This window comes from Chanos chanos, chromosome 1, assembly GCF_902362185.1.
Source record: "Chanos chanos chromosome 1, fChaCha1.1, whole genome shotgun sequence".
NCBI lineage: Eukaryota > Metazoa > Chordata > Actinopteri > Gonorynchiformes > Chanidae > Chanos > Chanos chanos.
Window position 1 is genome coordinate 52,816,227 of NC_044495.1, and position 26,857 is coordinate 52,843,083.

At 42.0% G+C, this 26,857-nt stretch overlaps 1 protein-coding gene across 1 annotated transcript; it reads right to left on the reverse strand.

Annotated features, from left to right (window-relative positions):
- Positions 1-1,608: 1,608 nt before the first annotated feature.
- On the reverse strand, positions 1,609-23,340 carry dpysl2a (dihydropyrimidinase like 2a). Its single transcript, XM_030770316.1, has 14 exons — positions 23,271-23,340; positions 9,920-10,008; positions 9,142-9,326; positions 7,810-7,974; positions 7,097-7,158; positions 6,479-6,559; positions 6,281-6,349; positions 5,365-5,485; positions 4,810-4,966; positions 4,235-4,376; positions 3,757-3,927; positions 2,370-2,549; positions 1,879-2,044; positions 1,609-1,700 (listed from the first exon to the last, which is right to left on the reverse strand). The coding sequence occupies exons 1-14, from the start codon at positions 23,310-23,312 to the stop codon at positions 1,609-1,611; spliced, it is 1,722 nt and encodes a 573-aa protein (XP_030626176.1). The 5' UTR covers positions 23,313-23,340.
- Positions 23,341-26,857: the final 3,517 nt, after the last annotated feature.

Here is a 26,857-nt window from a genome sequence, read left to right on the forward strand (position 1 = left end):
GATAGATCCTTTTAGATGAAGTTTCGGGGGTGGGGTGGGGTTGAGGGGGGGTGCGGGGGTGGGTTGAGGCTGGTTATAAAGTATGAGGGGCTGTGATATTGTTACGGGATAACTGGCTCATGTTATTCCCGCATACACAGCACGGACTGAATAGCACCTGGCTCAGAGAGGTTGTCAGGGACAACTCCCCCATCCCGCACGGCTGTCTTAACTAATAAACAGTGCCGTCGGTGTGGGAGGGCGGTTGCCGTGGCAACCCTCTCAACCCCTAACAGTTAGCAATAGGGAGAAACCGAGAGGGGAGGGGTCGATTAACGGACGCAAAAAAAAAAAGGCAGCCAAAAAAAAAAGCTTTTCTTTTCTTTTCTTTTCTGTCTTTTTTTCTTTCCTTTGCTGCCAAACTGTATTGAGAAGGTCTTTCTCTTCTGACACTCAAGCTGAGTACAGAAAAGGGCGCAAACGGTTTTTCTCTTACACAATTTGACCTTACAGTGCCCACGCGAGCAAAATCCTGTAACAGCAAACTAACAAAAAGTGGTAGAGGTTTGACTATGTCATATACACTGAAGTCTTTCAACTGTCATTAAGTTGTTGTCGTTTTTTTTTTTTAAAACTGGGAGACGAAAAACAAAAGAAGCATGTGAGCGTGAAACAACAAGGGGAAACCTGAAGTAAATTAATTTGTTTTTTTCGGCCTAAATCACGTGAAGATAAAAAACGCTGCCTCGTTTGCCGACTTGTCGCTGCTACAAAAAAAAAAAAAAAAATCTAATCTCGAGCCCGATTTATCTCTTGTTTATCCACGCCGTTGTTTTAATCTACTGACTCTTATTTTAACTTGCCCGTGTATTTCCGTGTGCTTCCTTCATCACAGTTAAAATAAACAAATAACATTAAAAGAATGGGGAGGGTGGAAAGAAGAGAAAAAACAGAGTTGGGAAAACGTTTCATCTTATCTCTCGAATAAGACAAAGGAACAAAACATATCAGGCTATCGAAACAATCACTTTCTGAGTTCCTTTAAAAAAGCAAAATTTGAAAAGTTTTTGAATGTAGCAAATCGTTACAGATCTCCGCGAGAGACTAGACTCTTTCGATTAAACGGGACCATGGCTCAGATCTAATTTGTTTTTTTGGTTTCTTTTTTTTCAGACTCTGTGAACTATGACAGCATTTCTCTTGTTTTGTTGTGTGTACCTCACGGAACAACGCTAACTTCATTTTGATTCACTTGACACTTTCTTCGCAGGAAAAAAAAAAATCAAAATCAAAATGGTGGTTGAAGTGTACAATGATACACGAAGAAATACTGTTTGTGCAGCAAAACCCAAGAAGTGCTTTGAACTGTCCTTTGAAAACCGTTCGCAGTCAGACATAATGTTTTGAATGGAGGTGGATGAGGGTGGGAGGAGTGTGGGAGGGGACTGTTCTGAGTGGGAGTGGTTAAGAGTGAGGGTGACTGAAAAAGAGAAGGCAAGAGGGGGGTGTGCTTGTAAGGGTCTCGGTGAGCTCCAGTTGATTGGAGAAGTCCTGGAGCAGGAGTGTCCTGGTGTACTGACTCGCCCCCCACCATCCTCCTCTTCTCTCTGGGTTTGTTAAGCAGGACGTTTAACCCAGGCTGGTGATGTTGGCCCTGCCACCAGGGGGCGCCACAATGCGCTGAGTAGTGCGGCGAGGGACGTTGTCATCGATCTGGGCACCTGGGTGAAAGGGTAAAAATACAAAGAGAAAAAGTGACTTTCCAAATCTTGAAAAAAAGAAGGGAATAAAAAAGTACTGGAAATCAATGGGGCTTGAACAATTAGCAACAGTATGCGTACATCCTAAATCATTGTTTTTATGTGGAAATCATTTTTTTAATATTTGGCGAGTACTGACCAGACAGGCTGAATCCAGACTGGTGCAGGTTGCGTACAGGCTGAGGAGTGGGCTTGGCAGGAGAGGTCTTGCTGGAGGTCACAGGGGTCATGACCTTGGGTGTAACAGTGACCTCACACACGGGGCCATCGTACAGACCCCTGGGGACTCCGCGCAGTTCAGCAAGCTGTGAAAAGAGACGGCGGCCTTATCGGACTGAGATATTGTCTAAATATAGACGGCGATATTATTATCAACTCTCCGATGGAGCATCGCCGAGAGAGAATCGAGAGAGACACATTTGCATTTTTCATTTAGCTAATGCTCTTTTCGAGAGTGACTAACGCTTCGCTGGAGCAATCACGCAGTTAAGTACCTCATCCAAGGACACATCGACAAAGAGCTTTCAGCATCACGACTGAATCCCATAATTCTTTGGTTATGGGGCTTTCTCGCCTTCCCACAATACAACCCCATCTAATAAATTGTGAGCTAAAGCAAGAGGAGCTCACCCTGCTTCGTGCCTTTATCCTCTTGTAAACGTAGTCGGGGAAGGGTTTGCGGCTGATGTAGCGGCCGGACCCCTCGGTGGTGTGGAGCGCCCCGTCCTCCAGGACGATCTTACCCTGGCTGATTACCACCAGAGGAGCTCCACGCACCTCCAAACCCTCAAAGATGTTATACTCCACCGCCTGCAAGGAGAGCAGACGACAAAGCATCGAGTGACAAACAGAATGGCTCTTATTGGACACCTATCTTCAGCAAGACACAACATGGAACAGTTCTCAACCAATCACCGTAAGGGAAATCATGACCAAAAGAGAACTACGCATATGGCCAACAGGCGTGCCGTAAAAAGAAAAGGTCAGGTTGACTTATAATTTTAAGTTGACCTATATTTCGATTTTTAGTTTTAGGAGTGGCAGCATGGTAATACGATCAAAATCTCCATGGATTTTAAAACGATCACTAGTCCCAATGAGATAAAAATCAATGCCGGACCGGTATAAGGAGTGTATGGTCTATAAATGTCAGCCGCCTCAGTCAAATGACAGTTTGGAAGATGAACGCCACGGAGATGGTTGCTACGGCTTTTGTTTAGGCTTCCTCTCAGTCCTTGATTAGGTCAACAGTCAGACTGGTTTGATATATGATGTCACCATGGACACGAGAATCTGCCGTGCGACACAAACAAACAAAAAACAAGTGACCAGTCGCGACCAGTCAGCAGAGGACAAAAGGAACTGTGGAGGGTAACGGCTGACTGAGTCATAAGACACAACTCCAAGCATCACCTCCTCCAACAGAGCACGTTACTGGATGTCGGGCGAAGCCTCAGACATATCGTCAGCCAGACGCGCACATCTCTCATGTTAAAAATAGAGGAGGATTATCAACTCATGCTGATATATGAAGGGGAGATGGAGCTTGTCAGAAATGACTCATTTGATCTGGATACCAGAGTTTCGATATGAAGCAGGTTCTGTGTTACACAGCCAACTTGTCGACGTCGATCTCCCAGAGTAAAATTTATTGGAGGTGCACAGACTTTATTTCATTTTGGATTATGCAGCAACAAAACTTATGTAGTTACTAGAAAGAGAGTTACAGTCTAGCGTTGTAAAGACTGTATTTTACTTTGGAGAGAGTAACATGCAGGATAGTGTGGTTACTGTGGTGAGTCTGGAATACATCAGTAGTGAAATTTGTTTAGATTATCTAAAACTAAGGAGATTAGGCACATTCTTAAGGAGAATTTAAAACAAGCCAATTTGCTTTGCTTGGGTAGAGCATGATGTTTGTGTATGTGCGTGTGTGCGTGCGTGCGTGCGTGTGCACGCACATGTGTATGTTTATGTGTGTGTGTGTTTATATTTATGTATGCAGTTAATCTCTCACCAGGTTGTGGCTCTTGGCTGAGATGATCTTGGTGACGTCTGGGTCCCAGAGGACCAGGTCGGCATCGGATCCCACGGCGATGCGGCCCTTGCGCGGATACAGGTTAAAGATCTTGGCGGCGTTAGTGCTGGTCACGGCCACAAACTGGTTCTCATCCATCTTACCTGTCACCTGTGCACAGGGACATTCATCATCTCAGTAAAAGCCTGACTCCTATAGAAAAAAATTGCCTTCAGAAAATGGTCCTGTCCTGAGCTTCGATGCTCTACCAAGTATCAGGTACACATCAATCTCTTCAATAGTAACCGCTGTCCTTGCTTCACCATGTTCAGAATGATTTGTTATTTATTTTGTCATAAACCAACGTTCTGCTGTGTTTTTTTTCTTTTTTTCCAAACGTCCTTTCGAGGCATGAAATGTAACGCAGATGAGTATGAATATTTAGGTGAACATTTCTTTAAGCCCGTTTTTGACTCACCACACACTTGTCCCAGATGACTGACAAGCGTTCCTCTGTTCCGTTGGTGCCTTCTGGGATGAGTGTGAAGTTGTCCTTGCCCACGGCGCGCTGGGATGTGTTAAACGTGCAGTGGGCACTGCCTGTCACTTGGAGATCGCCACTGTCAGCAGACAGAGACAGCGGTTAGTACAGCTGTGTTGACGTTGGGAATCTTTTCGACAAAATCATACTTTTCACTTAACATAAGCTCAGACTTGACTTGACGACCGCAAAGCTCAAAATTACACTGCAATACCGTTGCTGGAACAAAAAACCTTTTTTTGTCTTTTTGAAAATGATACCAAATCAGATTTTTACAATTTTTTTTGTTTACTTAACAGATTTGTTTCTTTGCAATCATTATGCAGTATCACATTCTATCATTATGCAGTATCACATTCTATCTTTTAAGCAAAGCCCCATAACAAAAAAAAAAAAAGTGAACAGCAGGGCCCTCTAGTGTTCGTGCTGAGTATTACACCTAAGCACACGACGCGCTGCATACACTCCACTCATTTATCACAAGTGCTCACACATCGAAGTGGGCCACTCACCAGGAGAGCAGGGAGTTGAGATAGTCCGGGGTGGTTGGATCGGGGCTGAGGGGCGGAGACGTTACGTAGGCCGCTGCTTTGGCCCAGTTCTTGCTCCAGTAGTGGGTGCCGTCCGTTCCCAGGCTGGCGGAAATGGGCTCTCCGTACACGACGGTACCTGGTGGAGAGGGGGGACGTGGAGACTGAGTTATGATTGGATTCTATTGAAGGGTTGTTATGCTCTGAGGGCTCTTCAGCGTAGACATTCCACTCTATTCTGAAGAGCCTGCTTTTCTTGGCTCGGCTTTACGATACGGGCACGACTCGATTTGATTCACGATCTGATCGCGTCGAGTTTCTGACAGACTTTAGAACACAAGTGTTTACGCTCCTAGGCTATCCGATGATACTATAACGAGATGATGATCATCAAATCAATTCTAGTGCTTCTAACAGTCTAAGACTTTACAAAAAAAAAAAAAAAACTAAAAAAGGGGAGAAACAGAGAGAAGAAAAACCCATAAATAAATTTTTAATAAGGCAAGTAAAACTGTCAGGCCATCAGATAGATTTTACCCTTTTTCCTGGCTTGGGCGATGACATCAGCAGCGCTCTTGCTCATCACCTTGGTGATATAGAGAGGGCAGTTGGTCTGATTGGCCACTGTCACCGCACGGTTCACTGCCTCTGCTTCCACCTATAAACCAATCACAGACACCCACTGACCTTCACATTGAATTACATCACTTCCACTTCACCGCAAACCCCTATTCAGCATCTTCCTAACTGCTGACAAACCTGTTTGGAAGCCAAGAGTTTGGTTTGAATCACTTTTTTGTTTGAAGGCGCGTTTCAAGATAAATGGATTAGGTCAGAAGAGTTACCAGAGTGTAAAAAGTGCTTTTGATGTCAGATGGTCTTCTGTAAATTTGAGCCACAAGGTTTCAAGTCAACAAGCATTATTACACTATTAATCCTCCTCTAAATTAAATTGGGAAGGAGTGACTGTATATCACTGTTAAAATAGCGCTGGCTCACGTTGTGTAAGTGCATCCAAACAGACCCCGACAAAGAACATTCCAGAATGTCAACAACTGTTATTACACAAAACTTGTGTTCTTTTTGGGATTGAATAATGCTCCTATCTGAAAAGGTTTCCTTGAATAATTCAACAAATTCTTTCAACAAATATATTTATGTAATGCTAAGTTTTCATTTTATGACAAATACTATTTGGGAACAGCAGTGACATTTGCAAACTGATATTTTCTCTTTTTTTGTACCGGTGCTTCTGCGACACACTACTAAGCACTTTGGCCCAAATTTACAGTTTACAAAACCAGAACAAATCATTTCCAGTAAAAATTTCTTTTTTCAAAGGTAACACGCTAAGCATATTCTACACACTCTGTGCTCATAACAATGACAATCAAATATGCTAAAATCCATCTGATTGCAAAAGTGTTGGATAAATATTGAAAGACCGGCTGACCTCCTCTGGTCGGCTCAGAACGTGACCTTCAGGTCCGGTGATCCCCAGTTCCAGAATCCGTTTTTGCTCCTGCAAACACCGTCCCCAACACAGTTAAACCCGTAATAAAAAAGCTATCAAGACTAAAACAAACACACTCTGATTTCTCTTTGCTTCCTGAACGAAGAACGGGTGGATGGAGGGAGAGGGTGCGGTTACCTCGGCGACGATGTCACCGTTTTCGGCGTGCACCTGAGCAATGGCACCCAGGTCCCGAATCACGCTGAACACTTCATATATCTGCATTAAATACGAACCAGAAATGACTCATACATGACACACTGTCATCTGCTATCAATAACCAATTGTACATTTAACAGGATCAGTAAAACACTGGGCATCAAATTCGCAACACGAGAACAGAATCTAACAGAACGATAATCATTCATGACCATTTCGAGTAAGCGTATACCTGGATCTGTTTCAGAATGTAGAAGAGGAGAAGAAAAGGCATTTGACTTTAACAGATGATCCAGGTTACAATGAGACTACCATGCATTTCCCATTATGGCTAAACAGGCATTCTGAGACTCTTTAGTAGCTCTAGCGGGAATCTTCAACTGCAGGAAACAGATGAGCGTTCAATGCATGTAGGGCGACTTTCCAATGATTATCAGTCCTAAACACTCAACTCCCGCTGTCGTATGGAGAACTCATCAGCTCCCCTTGCCAACGCGCCAAACACAGCACCGAGGAGGTGCACGAAGCATAAAGCTGCTCCTTTCTGCTTACAATTCAATTTAACAGTGACTTTACCAAGAGAGCGTCAGACAATACCTGAGAATCATTGAGCTGGAAAACATCCTTGTAAGCCAAATAGACCAGGAAAGAGTTGACGCCTATGGAAAATATAGAAAGCATAAAAAAAGAGACCCAGACCTGGAGGTAGAGCAAGCAAAGACCTAGAAAGAAAAGTGGGATACATATCCAATCCAAAACTAAAAGGTCTACGGCAGGTCAGTTAAACATAAAAAATCGTTTTTTTGTGTTGTTTTTTTTTATAGTGAAAGCAGCAGATAAGGCACATAGTTGTGGAACTGCGCGGTTAAGAACGAGATGTGTTTGACCAAGTTCATAAAATAGCGATGGAGTGATAAGAGTAGTACTTTCATTAAATAATGATCATGATGATGATGATAGGTTTATATTCAGAACAGGAATGTTGTTGTTTTTTTTTAATTCCAGTTTTGAAAGAGACACTGAAAAGAACATTTTATTCCAGTCCAGCAGTATCATCAGTTTCAATGTGTCACCTAATCTTCAAGAGCACCTAATCTTCTGATTCAGGGCAATATGAGCTGGAAAACAACAAAAATATAACTGTCTACTGAGTCCTCAGGTCAAGAGATGATGGATATTCCGGGAGAGTGAAACATATACCTATGCCAAAAAGTGTGTGTGTGTTTGTGTGTGTGTGTGTGTGCGTGTGCGTGTGTGTGCGCGTGCGTGTGTGGACATGTAAAGAAATTCTGTAGGTTGAACTGTCGTACCGTGGTCTTTCACCAGAGCCTCCATCTCTTCCTGCACACCCTTGTGCCATTCAGTGATGTCCACGTGCAGAGAGTAATCGCAGCAGGACTTACTGTCTGCCCATTCTCTCCACTGTTTAAACGCTGACGCCAGACTCACCCCGGGTTCCGGCACCACGTGGTCGACTGCGTACACACACACACACGCACACACATACACACACACACGCAGGCGTGCACATGCACAGAACGGACATAGACACAGACACAGACACACACACACATAGACACACACACACATGCACGCACGCACACACACAGGTCATACTAGGTCATACCGGTGCTGCGTTATCATTTTCAACAGCACTGCCACTACACACATCTTTATTCTCTACAGGTAACGCACAGTGCAGCTGGGTCACTTTAATAAATGCATGAGACAGTCATAAGCGTCATACACACTATTCTCTTAACACACACTGAACCTCTGAGATGTGTCAGTGAGTGCTTGGGAACGGTCTCGGAGACGGATAGTCATGCGGACTCTCTGCAAGCCGCAGCTCTGTTGTTAAATACTACAGATGCCTGAAATGACAGTCCTCCCCTAGGGGAGTGAATGGAGCGGTCTGTCTGTGCGTCAGCTGGTCCTGAGACGTCGACGTCATCTCGCAGTCTACTCTAACCCGACCTGACATCTGTTCTCTTCACAGACATACCGTACAGACATACGCTGCACTAAAGCCCGTGACAATGTCTCAACGGTTCTCAGAAACGCATAATTATCGTGTTCGCTAACGCTGCCTCCTCAGTCGATACTGCAATTTAACAAAACAAGTAGCGCCGACGCTCTTCACACAACCAACAATTCACTGCAAAAAGACTGAACATAATGATACATTAAAGCAATAAATGAAATAATATAGGACATCATAAATACAGAGTTAGAATTATAGAATACCGTATAGGACATAATCGATCAAAACTGGGGTAAGACGCGGCACACGTCGTTTAAATTTCCTTAATTTTTTTTTTTGCTTTTGTCTGCTCACAAGTCTATGCGGCAGATTGTCTTTATATTTCAAGCGGGAATCACGTGTTTCTTTCTTCTTTTTTTTTTAATCGATTGCATTGCAATCAAAAGTGCAAATCAATAGCTCTGGAGCACAGAGAGAATAATAAGGCGACGAGACCTTATCCGAACCCGTCATTGGCCGTCTTGCACGAATGTGACTCACCTAGCAATTGTCACTGGTAATGTTTAATGACCTAAAAACACTGGAAAGATCTTATACATTGTAATGTGAGTGTTTTGACGACTGCCTGTGTGAGGACATGGTGAAGTGTTGGACGTACTGATCATGGTGGTGCCACCAGCCAGGGCGGCGCGTGTGCCCTGGTAGAAATCATCTGCCGATGTCATGCCCCGGTCAGGCATCTGGAAACGCGTGTGCACGTCGATGCCGCCTGGCATAAGCATCCGACCGTGGGCATCGATGGTCTTAACACCACCAGGAACAATCAGGTTCTCTCCAATTTGCCTGATGAAATGGATTATGAGAGAGAGAGAGAGTGAGAGAGTGTGTGTATATGTGTGTTTGTGTGTGTGTGAGAGAGAGTGAGAGAGAGAGAGAGAGAGAGAGAGAGAGAGGGTGAGAGAGTGTGTGTATATGTGTGTTTGTGTGTGTGAGTGTGAGAGAGAGAGAGAGAGAGAGAGAGAGAGAGAGAGAGAGGGTGAGAGAGTGTGTATATGTGTGTGTGTGTGAGAGAGAGAGAGAGACAGAGACAGAGACATTGACACTTTTTGTTTTTAGTTTTGCTGGTTTAGGAAAGATTGGAACCTGAGTACCTTTAGTATGTTTGTAAATTGTCTGTGTTGTTTGTAAAACGTGTGTCAAGAAGGATGATGACTCGTCTACCGCAAACCAAATCTATCTGTGGGTGCAAACAAAGTAACCTAAACCTGACCCTGAATAGACATAGACAGAGACCATGATAGATCCCATGAATCAAATATGTAATATCAAAACGATCCGGAATGTTCTAGCTATTTCTTAAGGTCCATATTTTATCTAATCGGTTTAATCGTTACAGGAAAGAACAAAAGGAAATACCAAAGTAGAACAGGACTTACTTAATGACCCCATCCTCCATGTAGATGTCAGCAAAGAACGACTGATCATCATTCACTATCTTCCCTCCTTTGATCAGGAGACGGTCGCTCTAAAGAATGGATAGAAAGAAAGAGAAGGAGAGAGTGAAAGATTTGCTATGACTGTTATACACAGCCATTTTAGACAGCTGTGTGCACCTGTTCACTCAAACACACAGACGTTCTTCTTCAAACAGCAGACTTTAGCATGAATCTCACAGGGTAACAGCAGATACCAAAACATTTCAGTTCCACTCATAGAGATCTGCCAACTGGAAAGAAAAACAAAGGAAAAAAAAAAACAAAAAAAAAACGTGGCTTTGAAAAATACCCATGCAACGCTCAGGAAGTCTCCTCTTCAACTTGGCATCTGTTATTGGTTTGGGAGTGATGTAATATCTTTTTTTAGGCGAGGGTAAAACATGCCTCCTACACAATGTAACAAATACATCATTTCCCCTATTAAAAACAGTAACTAAAGATTAGTGCCTAAATTTGGGGTGGTTTTCAACCAAACCCAAAACTTGGAGTCTAAAATAATCCAACTGCCGCGAGACCGCTTTGGCCGACGCTAAGAGTGCAACGTGTTGTTTGGGTACGAAAAGGTGAATCAAGCTGTTTTTGCCCTGTTTTTGTAAGCACTATCTCAAAAAGATGTGAATCAAGTCTGACTAAAAGATTTTCAGACAGAAACAAAGACCGGGAACAGATCAAATCACATCACCAGAAAGATCTAGAATGGTAAACGCGACGTGTTAAACAGATGCCGCGCAAACCATATTCGGCCTAGCGCTAATTTGTATGTTATTTATGAGTACCAGGGAAGACAAAAACAGGATTCTGTAGCTGGCAGTAGTCTGCTCGTCATTTTACAGTTGCAGCCCGCATAACGTGGTCATGTTCAGACTTGAGGGCCTCGTGAAGAGAGAACCAGAGTTATCTCTGGTCTTTGATTGTTTACCACGACCCTGTTTAATTTCCCATAACCTGAGCTTGAGGATCAGACAGTTGAGTTTTAGTGTTCCTCTTGCCTGATGACTCCACGGAGGAATGAGGAGAAGGACGATGAATGTGAATATTTGAAACCCCACAGAGAAATTCTGAGGCCTTGGCACACATTCAGCGACAGATAACAATTAGGTGCTGTCTCCTGACAAACTTCCCACCAGTAAGTTTCCATAGGAATGCTGGTCACACTTTAGAACCACTGGGCCAAAAACTCAAAACAAACACGAATTTTTTAAAGCTACACGGTGTATGAGAGGCACCATAATCTTCAGTCAAATATATTATGCTGATGTAACGTCTGAATTACTAGCGTAAGGCCGGGTAGCTTCATCCTTAGTACCGAAAGCCTTCTGGTTACGGTTGCTATGGCAACTCACAAAAAAATGACAGTTGCCCTATCAAAGAAAGAGAAAACGGTCAGACAGGTTAAAGCAGAGTACAAACATTTATATCGTGTTTTCTTTGATGAGCCATCCTTTCATGTCGTCTCTTTTTTTGATAACATCATCGATAAGTGAATGTGGGTTGTCACAAGTTAGAGGGTTACGGTAAGTTCTCCACCACAGAGCACTGGACGACTGCGCCAGCCTAAATGCAATCTTCCAATTCTCTCAACGGGGTCAAATGAGACCATGAAACTGGAGGTAAAGTTGACAGAGTATGAAACTGTTGCTCTTTTTGCTCCTCAAGCTTACATTGTGATGATATAGGATAAACTGATTTGGATACGAACAGGTTTGAATACTGGCCCCATTTTCTTCATCTAACACTGCGTGAAAAGTGGTGTATTCGGAAATATCCGGACAAAGTAAACTTCCGCTAAACCTGCTGTTTTCCGGAGGTATTCGGATGCCCGCAGAACTTTGTCATGCAGACCTGAAAACTCCCGCAAATGTCCGAATACAGCTGTTAGACGGCAGTTTTCAGGCATCCGCGTGACCACAGTCGTTAGCTGATGGCTTGGCCTTTCAAATGCTAATAACAGTCAGTGGTCTAGGTGGGACTGGGTATAGAAGCCTGCCCCCCTTCCTCGTTGTTACTTTCTATCAGTTAGCCTATATGTAATATTTAGCCGATATTTTGATAACCACACAAACTTCTTAGGTGTTGCATGGTGTATAATACAGCAGTGGTAGGCCCATGTAGCCTTTAATGTCATTGCTCTGTCGTGCAGCTAAATTACAATGGACACTTCAAATGGAGCATACAAAAACACACTGAAAACATAATTTAAAAAAAGTCTAAATGAGAGGTTCATTAATTACATATTTGATGGTTATGCAACTGTCCTTTACTTGGGGTCAAAGGTACAGGGTGACCAGATGCAAACAGACCAAATGGGGGACAAGTAGTAAGTTTGTGTGGGACAATGTGGGACATGTTACTAATGCTGAGAGATGATGTAAAACTTAGATGTAATGTCAGTCTAACTGTATAAGAAACACTTGTATACACTTGTATTGATAGACATCCAACATGCATTGGCCATTACAGGCCCATCAAAGGCAACTGTACTTAAGCAAAGCAGCAGGCATCATACAGCTCAAGTCTTTCAAGTTAAACCCCTGACCAAATTCAACTATAAGAATAAATAAGGCTCAAAATAAAATATTACATAAAATAAAACAATTTCAATGCAAATCTTTATATCAAGCCAAAATCTCTATTGGATGAGAAGCATGGTCAGAAGGGATAAAAGAACTTTTTGAGCATGAAGTCGGCTGACAGCGTTTATCTTCATATTTGTAAAGTTTCACTAAGTTTGGTTTCTGTGACGTAGCAAAGAAATTCGTCGGCCCCACAGCTGCACAGTTTGATTGACGGTCGCCACAGACTCTTGATGACCGCCCTCAACGCTCTCCTCTCAGCCATTTGGTGAAAGCAAGGCTTTTAAAAAAAACTCGCCTATGTTGCATTTTTACTGCTTTTGAAATAGCGCTATTAAATAGATTAGAAACTATGCTCATGTGCGGGGGGGGGGTAAAATAATGGATCCATATATTTTTTATTTCTGACAGTTAAAAACCAAACGACCAGCGAAAATGCGGGACATTATCTCAGTAAGAGGGATGCGGGACAAAGGATACAGGAGTTTAAAAAAAAAAAAAAGTTTACAGGGCATAGGAGTTTTTGTTGTTGATTCTCGCTTGTTTGTTCGGAATGTTTCTCCTCAATACGAGGACGCGCCCCGTTTTCAAACCACCCACTTAGAATCTAAGGTTGAGTCCTGTCCAATCAGTTTTCTGTGCGTGCATGGCGTAGGGTGACAGGAACCAATAGCATTGTGTGCAACTGCAGCTCGAAATTTGCTTTGGGGAAGGGGTTACCTGTAGTAAGGTAAGGAGAAGCGAGTCACTGAAGGATTACAGAAGTTTACTCCGTATTCTGTCGATAGTGTGCATTTTGAAGATGGCTTGCAAAAGAACACTTAAGTTTTCGAACGAACAGCGGAGTGGAGAGGCTACTCGTGCGCCGGGAATATCCAATTTTTCCAACGGCGAGTCCGAACGAAAACAAACAACTGGTGTCCCCGTTAAATGCATTTTTAAGAAGATGTCTGAACAGCAGTAAACGTTCATGGAGAATGTTATTTGGCGGTTGGACAGGATGGAGTCCCATAAAAGAGGCGCAAGAGGAGTCTGCCCGAGAAAAGAAGACGAGCGGGAAATAACTCTGTTTCCGTAAGTTTATTTCTGTAGCCTTCTGGCTTTCGTCTTTGACTGCCGCGCATTCTGATACGTTCACATTTCTTTATCTGCTTTATCCCTTAATGTGGTTGAATTTAACTCTCGTATTAATTTTGCTTCTACAGGAAGCTGTGCGGATAATGCATAATGCTGAAAACAACACGCACAGATATGATCCACGGACAAGGTAGGACAGCGTGTTTTGTTGGTAGACTATATCGTCGCGATTGTTTCATAGCAGTACTTGGAATTCTAAACGAACTTTTAATCAATCTTCCTTTCTCCTCCGATTTTTTTTCTCTCTAGCATCCTGAAAGACCGATTGAGACTATTCGAAAGAGTTACCGGGTGAATCCAGAGAACAAAGAGGGGGGCAGGATCGCCACTCGAACGAGGCAAAGGAGGAGAAGAGTAAGTCAAAACATCATTTCCCTAGTAGTTCTTAGACTTTTTCTCCATTTGCTATTTTCAGTGATCTAATTTCTGTTTTCACTGTGTTTTGCATCTGCTCAAGGCCAGAGCTAGTGTTCTTTAAACTGAGGAAGAGGCTGCCATATGGAGGACTGCATCAGTAGATATAATTTCTGAAGGGGACGCCGCCATCTTGGATGGAAGGCCAGCGTGGGTCCTCCCGCCTAGCACAGAGTTGTCTGCACTGTGTGGGGTGCTACAGAATAGAGACCACGGAAGCTGGGTTGTTCTTGGGAATGCTCAACATTTAGAGTTTCATTTATGCTCCCAAAAGCATTTGTATTATATACTATGATATTACAGTATATTCTGTTCTAATGTATTCTATTCTGTTATATATTGTACATTGAGATATATATATATATATATATATATATATATATATATATATATATAAAATTGTCAATTTATATGCCTTATATTATACTGTATTTGCTTTATTTATAATAAAATTTGTGTAATTCATTTTTGTTTGCCAGACTATCTATACAATCTACCTATGAACATAAAACAACACCACCACCAATAATAATAATATTAATAATAACAATAATAATAATAATTATTATTATTATATAAACCATATGAATTCATGTTTGGGGACCCACAATGGACCAATGGGGAAGGGTTTTAGAGGAGGGGCAAGACATTGCTCCACCAATCCAAAGAAAGACTTTTGACCAATTGCAGGATACCTGGTGGTCCAAGGTGTGAAGTGCAAATGTTCCCTTCCAAGCACCCCAAGGGATTATTCACCATGGCAACTAAGGGCTCTAGGCAGACCCCAAAACACGGTACATATTCAGGAGTATTCCATGCCGCGTAACAGAGCTGCAAACTGCCGGATACAGCCGATAATCTGTGGAGTATCCGGGAATATACAGATGTATTCCAGGCCGAATACACCTCTTTTCACGCAGTGTAAGTATTGACCATAATTTTTCTTTGACTTCTCGATTAAACGAGGGGTTAAAATTAGATGCTGTTCAGCTAACGGTTGGGCAGCGACCTCCGGTGATTGCATGTCACAGTAAACAGATAAACTCTGTAGCTAGGGCTTCTCATTGTTAGGGGGAAAAAATGCACATTTGAAGGGAAAAAAAGTTAAAAAAGAAAAAAAAGAAAGAAAAACCTCTGGCCAGATGAAATCTTTGCCCGCCGGATGAACCGATACTGAGATCTACTCCACCCCATGTTTTTAGCATGACGTCTCTCATTAATGAGATCATAGCAATTGGTTTCCATGACAGAGATATGCTCTGAGAAGACTTTAACAATCCGGGATTGTGTTTAGAGTTTACAGCTTCACTTTTCACTAAACTGGAGCTGTGTGATCAAAGTCAAAGAGAGAGAGAGAGAGAGAGAGAGAGAGAGAGAGAGAGAGAGAGAGCATATAAAGAAGATACGGAATGCTGCCTTTTAAATGACATAGTTTAATTGTTTCTAGAACAATTAAAACGAGAATAGAAACAATTTTCTGTGAAACCTTTAGACGTTCCAAGTAAAGCACCCTCTCTCTCTCTCTCTCTCTCTCTCTCCCTCTCTCTCTTTCTCTCTCTCTCTAAAATAGCCAAAGTCAACATTATGTGTAGGTCCAAACCTGCGGATGTTTTTTTTTTTTTTTTTTTGGTAAATATATTAGCTATACTGATTGACTTAATGAAATCAGAATGTTCATGGGGAGAATCCACAGGAAAGAACGATTAGCCAAACACTAAGTCCCAGAAGCTACATCCAAAAGGAAATTGGACATGAGGCCTCGTCTCTGTGAAGACAAAGCCTTTCTGTTTGCTGCACTGCCTTAATAGACACACACACACGTACACAGACACACACACACACGCACACGCACACACATACACACACGTCCAAATCCAGACCTTATATAGCATCATAGCTGGCTCTTTCACTGTGTATTCGCTGATGCTGTTAGCAGAGGAACATCTTGCAAACATCCAAACCATCTTAACTTAGTTAGTCACAGTGCGGCAGCTCGGCCTTTGCAGTGCACTTAAACATTCGTATGACCGAACAGCTTTTTCCCGTTATTCCCGCGTTCAAATTTTTTCTCTTGCAATTAAAAAAAAAAAAAAAACCCAAAACATTTTGAGAGATTGTTTAAACTATTTTCTCACACTTGGACGAGCAGAATATACCCAAGTATGATGTATTCATACACAAAGACCCTAGTCACATCCGTGGACATATTAGGGGCCCTGTTTTGCTTACTAAAATGTTTACACAGTGGTTGTGCGTTCGAGGACATCTCCGATTAGCACTGTTCCAAGCTCACAACACCAGTTATTCAAAGCATCAACAGACTCCTTAATACTGGCTTCCTGCAACAGCACTATGGGGAAAAAGAAAAAAAAAAAAAAAAACAAGTTCCAAGTCTAATTATAAAGGACCTTTGCCATGGTATTAAAGCAGCACTGGATTGGATGCCTGAGATCAGGCTTTGGCCTAGCGAGCCCTTGTTTATTGTCTGGATGCATGTTTGTGGACACTGGCCTATTGGAGGATAAAATGAGATTGGCACTTTTCCCACATAACCTAATGCTATTATGAATGTACTGTAGAGGAAGAAAACGTCAACTGTTGTCTCCACGACACACTGTTTCACAGTCTACAATTCATTAACACATCCCATTCAGCGTCCTTCAATGAAAAGGCTTGGGTATCTATCTATCTATCTATCTATCTATCTATCTATCTATCTATCTATCTATCTATCTATCTATCTATCTATCTATCTATCTTTCTGTCTATCTGTCTATCTATCTATCTACCTGTGGGATTAATTCATAATAACTATTTAAATTATTATCATTTAATAATAAAATTAATCCCCGTAATTTAGGCCCTACAGGATTACAGAGGCGTTGAGAATCTGTGGTCAGCGAGTGCCTTGTTTTATGGCCACATATCATATGACTTTAGTAACCAAACCACAATTAGAAAAGCAGGGGCCCCTGGGTAATCTACTGTGCATCACAAACCACAGAAGAATGCGAACATTCCTCATAAGCTGATTCAGAGTCTCCACCCAAAAGAACTGTTTCACGCTGTTCCATTTCTTTAACGATGCCAGTCGTCCAAACCCCTCATTACTGTCAATATAATCCAACATGAATATGGACTTCACGTCTATCAGTGACGGCGCTGACAGTAAAATCTATACCAAAGTTATCAATTTCAATGAATGACTGTAAAAATAGAGACATTTCTTCTGTACGATTACTTCTCTTTCTTCTCTCTTCCTTCTCCAAGGAAGCCTGGAGTGAAAACACGCGGACGATCGAGCCCTCACAGAGAGATAAATCCACTTTGCCCCGATTCAGATTAGACCGCGTAAGCCAGAGAGTTAATATGTATGCGAGTCAGCTTTTGAAGACGCACTATCTTAAAGCTTTCCTCTCCATGCCTGGTGCACAACTGTCAAGTGGCTTGTAAACAAAGAAACAAAGGCCAAAAAAATAAATGAAAAAATACTGTGGGATTTGCGGAGAAGCTGCTTTAATATGGGAGAGTGTGTGCGCGGGGGGGGGGGGGGGTCGGCATAGGAGGCTGCGGCTTGTTGTGACACCTGGTTGGATTGTCTGGCCTGCAGGTAAATGATGTCATGTTTGGCTGCTCTGAGTTCGTATTACAAAAGAGGGTGGGAGTAAAAAAAAAAAAAAACAAAACAAAAAAAACCCCTCCATGTTCTTCACGTTTCTCTTCCCTAAAAGGACCTGCTTATTGTGCTTCTGTAACATCCACGATATTGGTTTGTATGATTTTTTTTTGTATTTCACTTTGATCTACAGCATGCGTGGTTCTGAAGGACAGTTTGACCTGATGACCTTTGATCTTTTGAAAGGTATGTACTGTAGGAAGGAAAGAAAAAGTATTGGAAAGAAAGGGGAAGCAAAAGGCTTGATGTTAATCCTTGAAGTAGCACTGGGATTGGCTTAATGAACAAATTACTGTGTAAGCGTGTCAAGTAGAAAATCTCCAATCTTACAATCACTGGTCAGCAACCTCTTGTTTCTATTTAAAAGATGACATGATATTTCATATACTGAGCTTAGGTTTAATTAATAGAACCATTTATCTGAGATAAACGAAAATGTCAAAGGCAGCCAGATAGATAGACAGATCTATAGATGAATAGAGAGAGAGCATGAGAGAGAGAGAGAGAGAGAGAGAGAAAGTCTGTGGTTTTACTAATAGAGGTCAGAAGGGAAGTTCTTGTGATTGAGTAGTGGGGTTAATGGACGACAGAGGAAGCGCTTAAGTGACCATTCACTCTCCATCTCCCAGTATCTAGCCATACTCCGCTCACTGCATTAGTGCTGGCCTACTTCCTATCAACCCCTCAACAGCTTTTCGCCTGGGAGGATGGGAGTGGGGGTTGGAGGGGGTGATGCTTATGACTGCCAGCGGAAAGTCCATCAACTCCAGACCAGTCCTTATGTGTCACCCCGCATAACAGGCAAATACAGATTTGTTTTACTACTATGACCCCCCCCCCCCCCCCCCCCCCCCCCCCCCCCCCCCCCCCCCCCACCACCACCACACACACACACACACACACACACACACACACACACACACACAAAAAACACGGACACACGGACACACGCACAAACATAACAACAAACCTCTACAGTTTTCAACCTACCATCAGACTTGATGGCTCCCATAGGGAGCAAGATACTGCGAGATCCAAATTGCTGTCCAGAGTGGCATACTTCTGATATGATCTAACTGAATACTGCTTCCTAAAGTAGGTCAAATGGTTCCAGATTCCTGTATGTATATTCAAATCCAGCACCGAACAACATGTATACAAGAGAAAGTGTAGCCGATCAAATGATAAAGCATAAGAGATATTTCATGCTGTCTCTGGATCATCTATGGTTTTTTTTAATCTTTCCTTAAAAGGAACAAGTCTTTCCATCTTCAGCCTTTAGATACAAAAATAACCGAATATGGATTCACTTTGGATTTTGCAAAACTGGCCTGACTAAAGACAATAGCCAGCACACATAGCTATACCTATGCATATGTTTGATGACAATGTTAACTAAGCATGCTGTCTCTAATGACCTCACCAATTCATTCTGTTCAGTTTCCAGGATGATTCTGTCATCTAACTGGAGGTCTAGAGCAATAATTCAGTACTTGTGTATGCCTGAGAGGTTGAAATGGTGTAATATAAAGACCAGGTGTCCTTAAATGACTCTTAGCGAACGCTGATGGATGTCATGATTGTAGAACTCCATAAACATGCCCAGTGAAGCAGTGGGAATTCTGGGAAAGGTTCCAAATCAGATTTTAGTCATTTCCTCTAAATTCTACTCTCTCTCTCTCTTTTCATTTTCTTTCTTTCCCGCTTTCTTTCGTGCCTTTTCTTTCTTTCTTTCTTTCTTTCTTTCTAAGCACTAATCCATTCAGAATGCTACGAGACAGATTTAAAACTTAAAAAAAAACCCCAAACAAACAACAAAACCCAAGAATAAACAGAACCCTGAATAATCAGCGGATATTTACATGAAAAAAAAATCAAACCAAATGTATGATTAATAATCAAATCAATATCCTCAGTGTATTGGCCTAATACACGAAGGAAGTCATGTTTTGATACAATCTCTTGAACTCTTAATTACAAAATGATAGACCATTTCCTCAAAGCAACATGAGCAAATGAGAGCTTTTTATGTGGTGGCCAGATTGTCTGTTATAATAGACTCATGCACCACAGCAATTCATCAACAGCGACCGCTAATCACGGCCTCTGATTCATTATTGTATTGCTCACAAACTGTAATACATATCTGATGAGCCGGTTATGAAAATGAACGGTTTCCCTCAATCTGAATATCATTTCGAGTACATCCGATAAGAACACGGGTCTGACCCTTGGCTGGTCTCTGGATGTCATGTCTGAATCAAGGAGGCATACTGAGATTTATTGAGACTTTAAATATAGTGTGTGCTGTGTATGACTTACTGGTGCATTAACTCCATTCTAAATAATGGCGGGGTGACAAACGGCAGTGATAGCATGAAAGACTCTTGTAAAGTCTTTTCCCTTAGAGAAAGAGAGAGAGAGAGAGAGAGAGAGAGAGAGAGTACGGTTTGGCGGCAGGACAAGAAAGATTGGAGAGCCACTGGAGAGTGTCTCTTATTCACTCATATGATGTCAACTGTTATAATTGTGGAAATTTTGAGATATTCTTTGCCGTGCCAGCTCAACACATTATGATGAGGTGTGAGAAACATGAGGTACAATCACTCCCATGTGGCACCGATGATTAGGCTAATGCCATCCGCCACCACCTCAACACACACACGTGCACACACACACACACACACACACACACACACACGCACACACACACACAGACAGACACACACTGTAAAGTCAGTAAAGGAAAAAGAATCAATACACTTTTGATGCGCAGTTCATTTTTATGAAGGCATTCAATTACAATACCACCAAAACCTAAAATCATATGGAAGTCTTCTATCAGCAAGGCCAAACTATTGCTTCTGAAGTTTTGAGACTGGGTCTGTTGGCACTGAGGTTGCTTTCAAATAAATGTCTTTCAAAAAACTTTCATAACTCTACTATTATTGAGTTATTTAACAGGGCAGTTCCATTATTTTTCCCCGAGCCTGCTTAACCACTGTTATGAACAGACTTCATAATATTGACCACAAAACATTTGCTTGAGATGAGGTGCTACATATCTGCGATGATGTTTCCATTAAGATGTACAGTCCAGGACTGTGACGGACTTTAAGGTGAATTGTGGCCAGCTGGTAAGACTCCAATAAATACAGAAAGCTACCGAAAAAAAAAAAAGAAAGGAATTGAGGTTCTGCAATGTCTTCTGATTTTCACTGCCACAATTTAAACTGGCTATTGGCCCAGACACCGGAAACGACTAATTGTGCATTTATCCGGATGATGACTTCAATCGGCTGCTAAAGAGTGGACGTACGGCACAGTACCAGCCCGCAGAATTGGCCTGTTTCACTGCAGACAGCTGTAAAGGTAGCACTGTCTGGGGCACAAGGCTACAGTAGCCTAAACTGACTGACTGCAGCAATGAATAAGGCCCAGGTGTATGTGTGTGTGTGGTGTGTGTTTGTGTGTGTGTGTGTGTGTGTAGAGAGAGAGAGGGAGAGGGCAAGTGACCTAAACTGTAGGAGAGAACATTCATGTCACATTTCTCACCAGCAGTGCAGTGTAGCAAGGTGACGCTGTCAGACACTGCCAAGGCAGTCAGTTAAGGACAGAGAGGGAAAAAGAGAGAGAGAGGGAGAGAGAGAGAGAGCATGGGGTTGACTGTGATCGGCAGTTTATCTCATAAACATCTGTTATGCGCAAATACTGTCCCCTGTATGGCTGTTGTGGTCAGAGCTATATTTGAAAGCAACTTAATGGTATTTAGCCTATACAAAAACTAAAAGAGTCCTTTAAGGTCAGCTAAACAATGCTCCTTTGCACTTGTGTCTTGTCATTAACATGTGATTGCATGGTGATACTGTACGCTATTTTCAAAAAAGCGATGATAAAAACTACAGCTACAAAAAAAAATAATAATTTTGAAAAACCCTGACCTGAACACTTGGTATGTATTGCGTGATATGCCATCTCTCATAGTAACCAAGACCTACGTACAAACCACCAAGATCAATCCTGGAAAACCAGTTTTACACTCTTGATAACTGACTTATTTGTCGTTTATTAAAAGTTTTTCTTTAATATTACCATATTACTTCTAAAGAGGCGTTTTTTTTTTTTTGTTTGTTTTTTTTTCAATCTGTTCTTTGGAGCTAACATGCGAATATATTCCACGAAGATTTCCTTGCCAACTTGCAGAATCTCTCCCAGCATCCTACTGTGCATTGGCTCAACCAGTAAAGCCCTCTCCACTTGCTCTCGTTGCGTTAGCAAGATTAGCAAGATCACACAGCGGAGGCCGAGAGGAACTGGTACTCCTTCCTTCGCAAACCAGCTCTTTCCATCTCTCCAACCATCCCTCTATCATCTGTTTAAAGACTGCCACTCCTCCTCAAACCCACGGTAAAGTCCACAACCACATATAAATCTGAGCGATATTTGTTTAACTTCACATCAGATAATCAAAGTAAAGTACACGTTCAGCATGACGGTTTAGAATGTCTCACTCCGCTGCAGCTTACAGCCTTTTTCACAGGATGGAGTTGGCATCCATTGACCTACTTTTCAAAAGAGGATTTTCATTCAACTCCTCTGGCAAGAGAATTTTCTCCATTTAACATGGTTATCAAACCAGCATGCTGTCTTTCAGTGGGGGGTGGGTGGGAGGCCTATTGTATAAAAGGCAGCTAAAAGAAAGGATGGTTTTTAGAGTAAAATAATTGTTATAAAAGAGAAAAACTGAAGGGTTTTTTTTGGAGTCCCAGCTGTTTCGAACTATTTCTGCTGTTACGTGGTTATGAAGGAGGAACTGGTGGTGAAATCTTCACATATTAGAATGCAGTTACATTGATGGTGGAATCCATGGGCCTGTGTATTTTATGAATGATATTTGCTTCACTGGTAATCAAATGCTTTGCTTTCTGGTTAGGGTCTGAGAACTGTTTGTAGACTCTACATTAATAATATGCATAGCGGCTGGCCAAGCCTTTTATAAAATGTCAGTACACAAAGCCTAGACAATAGGGTTACACCAGCAATACACACACACACACACACAAATTGGTGGGATGTAAATTTATCTTAAATTCTTTTTTTTTTGAGGGGGGGGGGGGGCTGTTAAAGATAGCCAGTAAATTGCTGTCAATCACCCATTCGGGCCACCTTACAGCTGAAGAAGTCAATGACATTTCATTCAGTGCTATTCCGTCAAGATGACAGACATTCTCAAAGGACATCGGTTTCAGCGTTGTGCTTAAAACTGAAATATCCTCACGTAATCATATCTGCCTTGGTAACAAGGCTCCGTCTGCACTGCGCTGTCATTTCAGTACCTGATGTAGATGAGTTCATTACACACCAAGAACACAGCTCAATGGTTAATCCCTTTCCCTGGCACTGCGGCCACCGTGATTTCTACACATCAAAGGATAAGACATTCTTAAACGTCCACTACAGCCATTTGACATTGTGTTTTCTCATTGCTTACCGTGATACGAGGAATGTTTTTCTTGCCCTGGTATCCGGACATCTCAACGCTGATTTCGTAGCCTCAATATGTATTGTTCGCCACAGCTCAAACACCGCTAGCTCTGTGAAGAATTGATGCTCAAAGGCTGTGTTGACTGAGAATAGTCGACGCCCTGCAGAAACGACAGAGTCCCGTTGTCTAACAGTTTGTAAACAGAGAAGCCTAAAACTGTCAGCTGCGATGGTCTCTGCAGTCAACAAGGGAGTAGACGAATTTTGAAAGATATTCCTCTGGAATACAATGACAACCTTTCCCCACGATTCGGCGCAGCGCGCTGACGATTCAGACAGTTACCGATAGGGAAAGATTTGCACGGCCAAGGCCATCGTGCATGCGCAGTGCCCCACCCTGGTTCGATGAACTGCCACCCCCGTTAAATTATTTTAATTCTAGACACCCAGGGCATGTCCTAGAGAGACCAGCAGTTGTGATTCTGGAATCCGAAATCTCCTAAGCTCCCAGTAATGGCAAATGTTTTCCTTTTGGCAACAGTCGTCATTAGGAAATGACTTGGACAGATTCCTTAATCTGCTGTAATGTTCAAACCAAACCAGTAAAACGCCTCACTTGTTATACTATACAAGATAACAGTGCTCTCACGCTGTAACACCCTCAGAAAACACCCACTTGAAAGGAGAAATTTCCTTGTATCCCCTTGTTCCCTCATATTTGGGATTCACTATAATAGGCTCCAGAGGGCAACTGTAAATGGGAATTGCATGTGATGGGGTGAGACAACAAGGAATGAATCTGATCTTCTTCAGATGTAAGGGCTGTCAAGGGCTAAAAAAAAATTCACTTTCTCCTTTAAATTTGAGTTTGTGTCTTTGTGAGTGTGTGTGTGTGTGTGTGTGTGTGTTTGAGAGAGAGAGAGAGAAAGAGAGAGAGAGAGAGAGAGAGAGAGAGAGACCAAAAGGACCCTACAATCTAGCCAGATCACAATGGCAGGCAGTAATCAGTATTCAGCTGAGAGTCCTACGCCCCCCTACACACACACGCGCGCGCGCACGCACACATACACACACACACACACACACACACACACACACACACACACACACACACACGCGCGCGCATGCACGTGCACACATGCACACATACTCACTACACAGCACAGCACACACTGTCTCCTCCACCCCTTGCAAATGCAACCTCAGAACACCTGCTATCACCCAATCCCAGGGCTGTCTGACAATAGGCTCCTCCCACTGAGCTTCTATGGTTGCCATAGGTTACGTGGAGAACTGGTGGCGTATCGGCCCTTCTCTCACTGATGATTGCAGGAAATCATAATCATGTCTGTGAGACTGCATGCGTGCTTGTGCCTTGTTTTGAAGCATGTATACCATGCTCGGGCTTGGTTCATGGGATTCCATTCATTTGATAATGAGGATGATAAAAAAAAAATTCAATGAAATAATTAAACTCCGCTATATTACAGTCTAAGAACTGATTCTTCTCTAGGTTGCAAGTTAATCTTACAATGATTCCATGAGATTTAAGTATTGTAATGGACTAATGTAACACAGCTTGGTGCCTCACAGTCAGCATAAGGTAACAAATGAATGTAGCCTCACATAGAGACACTGCTAACATGTGTAAAGCTACCAGCGCCTTATCTGATCCTAAAATCTCACAGGACAAACTTGATATTAGGTACAAATGACAACTGTAACATAAACCCCATTCAAGGCAATTGAGTGTCAGTAATCCTATATATTGTTACATAGTAATCTTAATTTTTTTTGTTCACTGTTATTTATTTGGAGCACAGGGGAATGCAGTAAATGCAGTAGTTTGCACCTACAATGTAATAACAAAAGACTTTACATGTCTATACACATTAGGGTTGCTTAAAGTGGGACCACCTTTGTTTTTAAAGATTGAATCGTATGGAAAATGAGTTATTGTACAAAGCAGACATGTAATGTCTCTGTTTATATGGTTTGCTGGATTATCACTTTGGTGACTGTTCTGCAACATTTAATACTCATACAGCTGCACTGACAAAGGGCTTCCATAGAAACGGTCCACACACACACACACAGTTCCAACTTAGATCACATTCTCACCATTAGATGGCAGTGGAGTGCACATGAGCTTTATTAAAGGATATGCGTTCATGCATTCTAAGGCTTCTCTCTCTCTCTCTCACATTCCCTCTCTCTCTCACATTCCCTCTCTCTCTCTCTCACACACACGCACAAACACACGGATAGAGAAAAAAGGAGATAAAAGATCATATTGACTACCTTTAATGCAAACAAGAGACGTCTTTTTTTTTTTTTTTTACAAGAGAACTGGGATCATTCATTACATATCTTACAAAGGATGTCCATCATCATACGTTTAAAAAAAATGCTTTGGCTGTGCAGTAACGTCAGAGACATCGATGACGCTGGAGAAACAGTTACTTTATCCCAAAAGAGAGGAAAACAAAACAACATTATTCTATATGACTTTACGCAGACCTCACAATAAGGAAAAGCATTTGTCTGTTATCATTAGGAGAATTAGAGAATCAGACTCATAAATGTTCTCTTCAATGCAAGTGTGTAAAGTGACTAGGGTCTAATTGTTTGTAAAAACAGTCATAAGAATGTCTCAAATATAAAATTGCGTGTGTGAAGACATTATGGGCCTGAGACAAATGCAACCAGTTTACCAAAAATGAAAACCAGTTATGAATTTGGCAATAATTTGTTTGCATCAGTTTTGTGTTAATAAACGTGTGCAGCATTACCATATTAGTCAGCCATTTTGCAGAGTGTCATTATGTAAAAAATTGTCAGTCTCCTTGTGTGTGTGTGTGTTTGTGTGTGTGTGTGTCATTGTATGAGAGACATATATCAACAGCTAGTGAGCTGCTTATTACAGCTGATAAATATTTCAATAACAAAATGACAACAAAAAAAGATTCACACTGAACAAATATCGCAAAGAAACAGTTAAAAATCCAGCATGCCAAATTTAAGGCTAGCTTAAGGATATGGGGTCGGTGGGGGGGGTCCTGGCAGTGACAAAAAATAGACGTAAAAACTTTGTTGGGTAAACATTGCTCATTTGAGACTGAATGTAAAACTTAAACGCATTTAAAAAACAAAACCATGACTGAAGAGTGGACGTGGAGTTCAGTTGAACCTTGAAAAAAAGAGAACGTAATAGAAACAGCCAACTGGAATTTAACTTCCAAATTGTATTTGCACACAGATCTAGCTGGAATTAGCCATATGGCTAAAAGGATTACTTGAATGTACAGTAAACAATGATCCAGTTAATGCGTAGAAGTCAGTTTATCTCAATACACACCAAATACTGTTTAATCAGTTTCAAATTTTTGTACATAAAGGAGGTTTACCCTCTGCCATGCAGTTCACTGGGCCTTTCCATGCAGCAGGACGGGAGAGAGATTACCAGACTTCAGGGCACATGCTTCCCTGCCAGCAGAACCAGAGCACTAAAAACACACACGCACGCACGCACACACACACACGCAACCACCAACCACCATCCCCTCATTCACAGTCACGTCCTTTCCCAAAAGC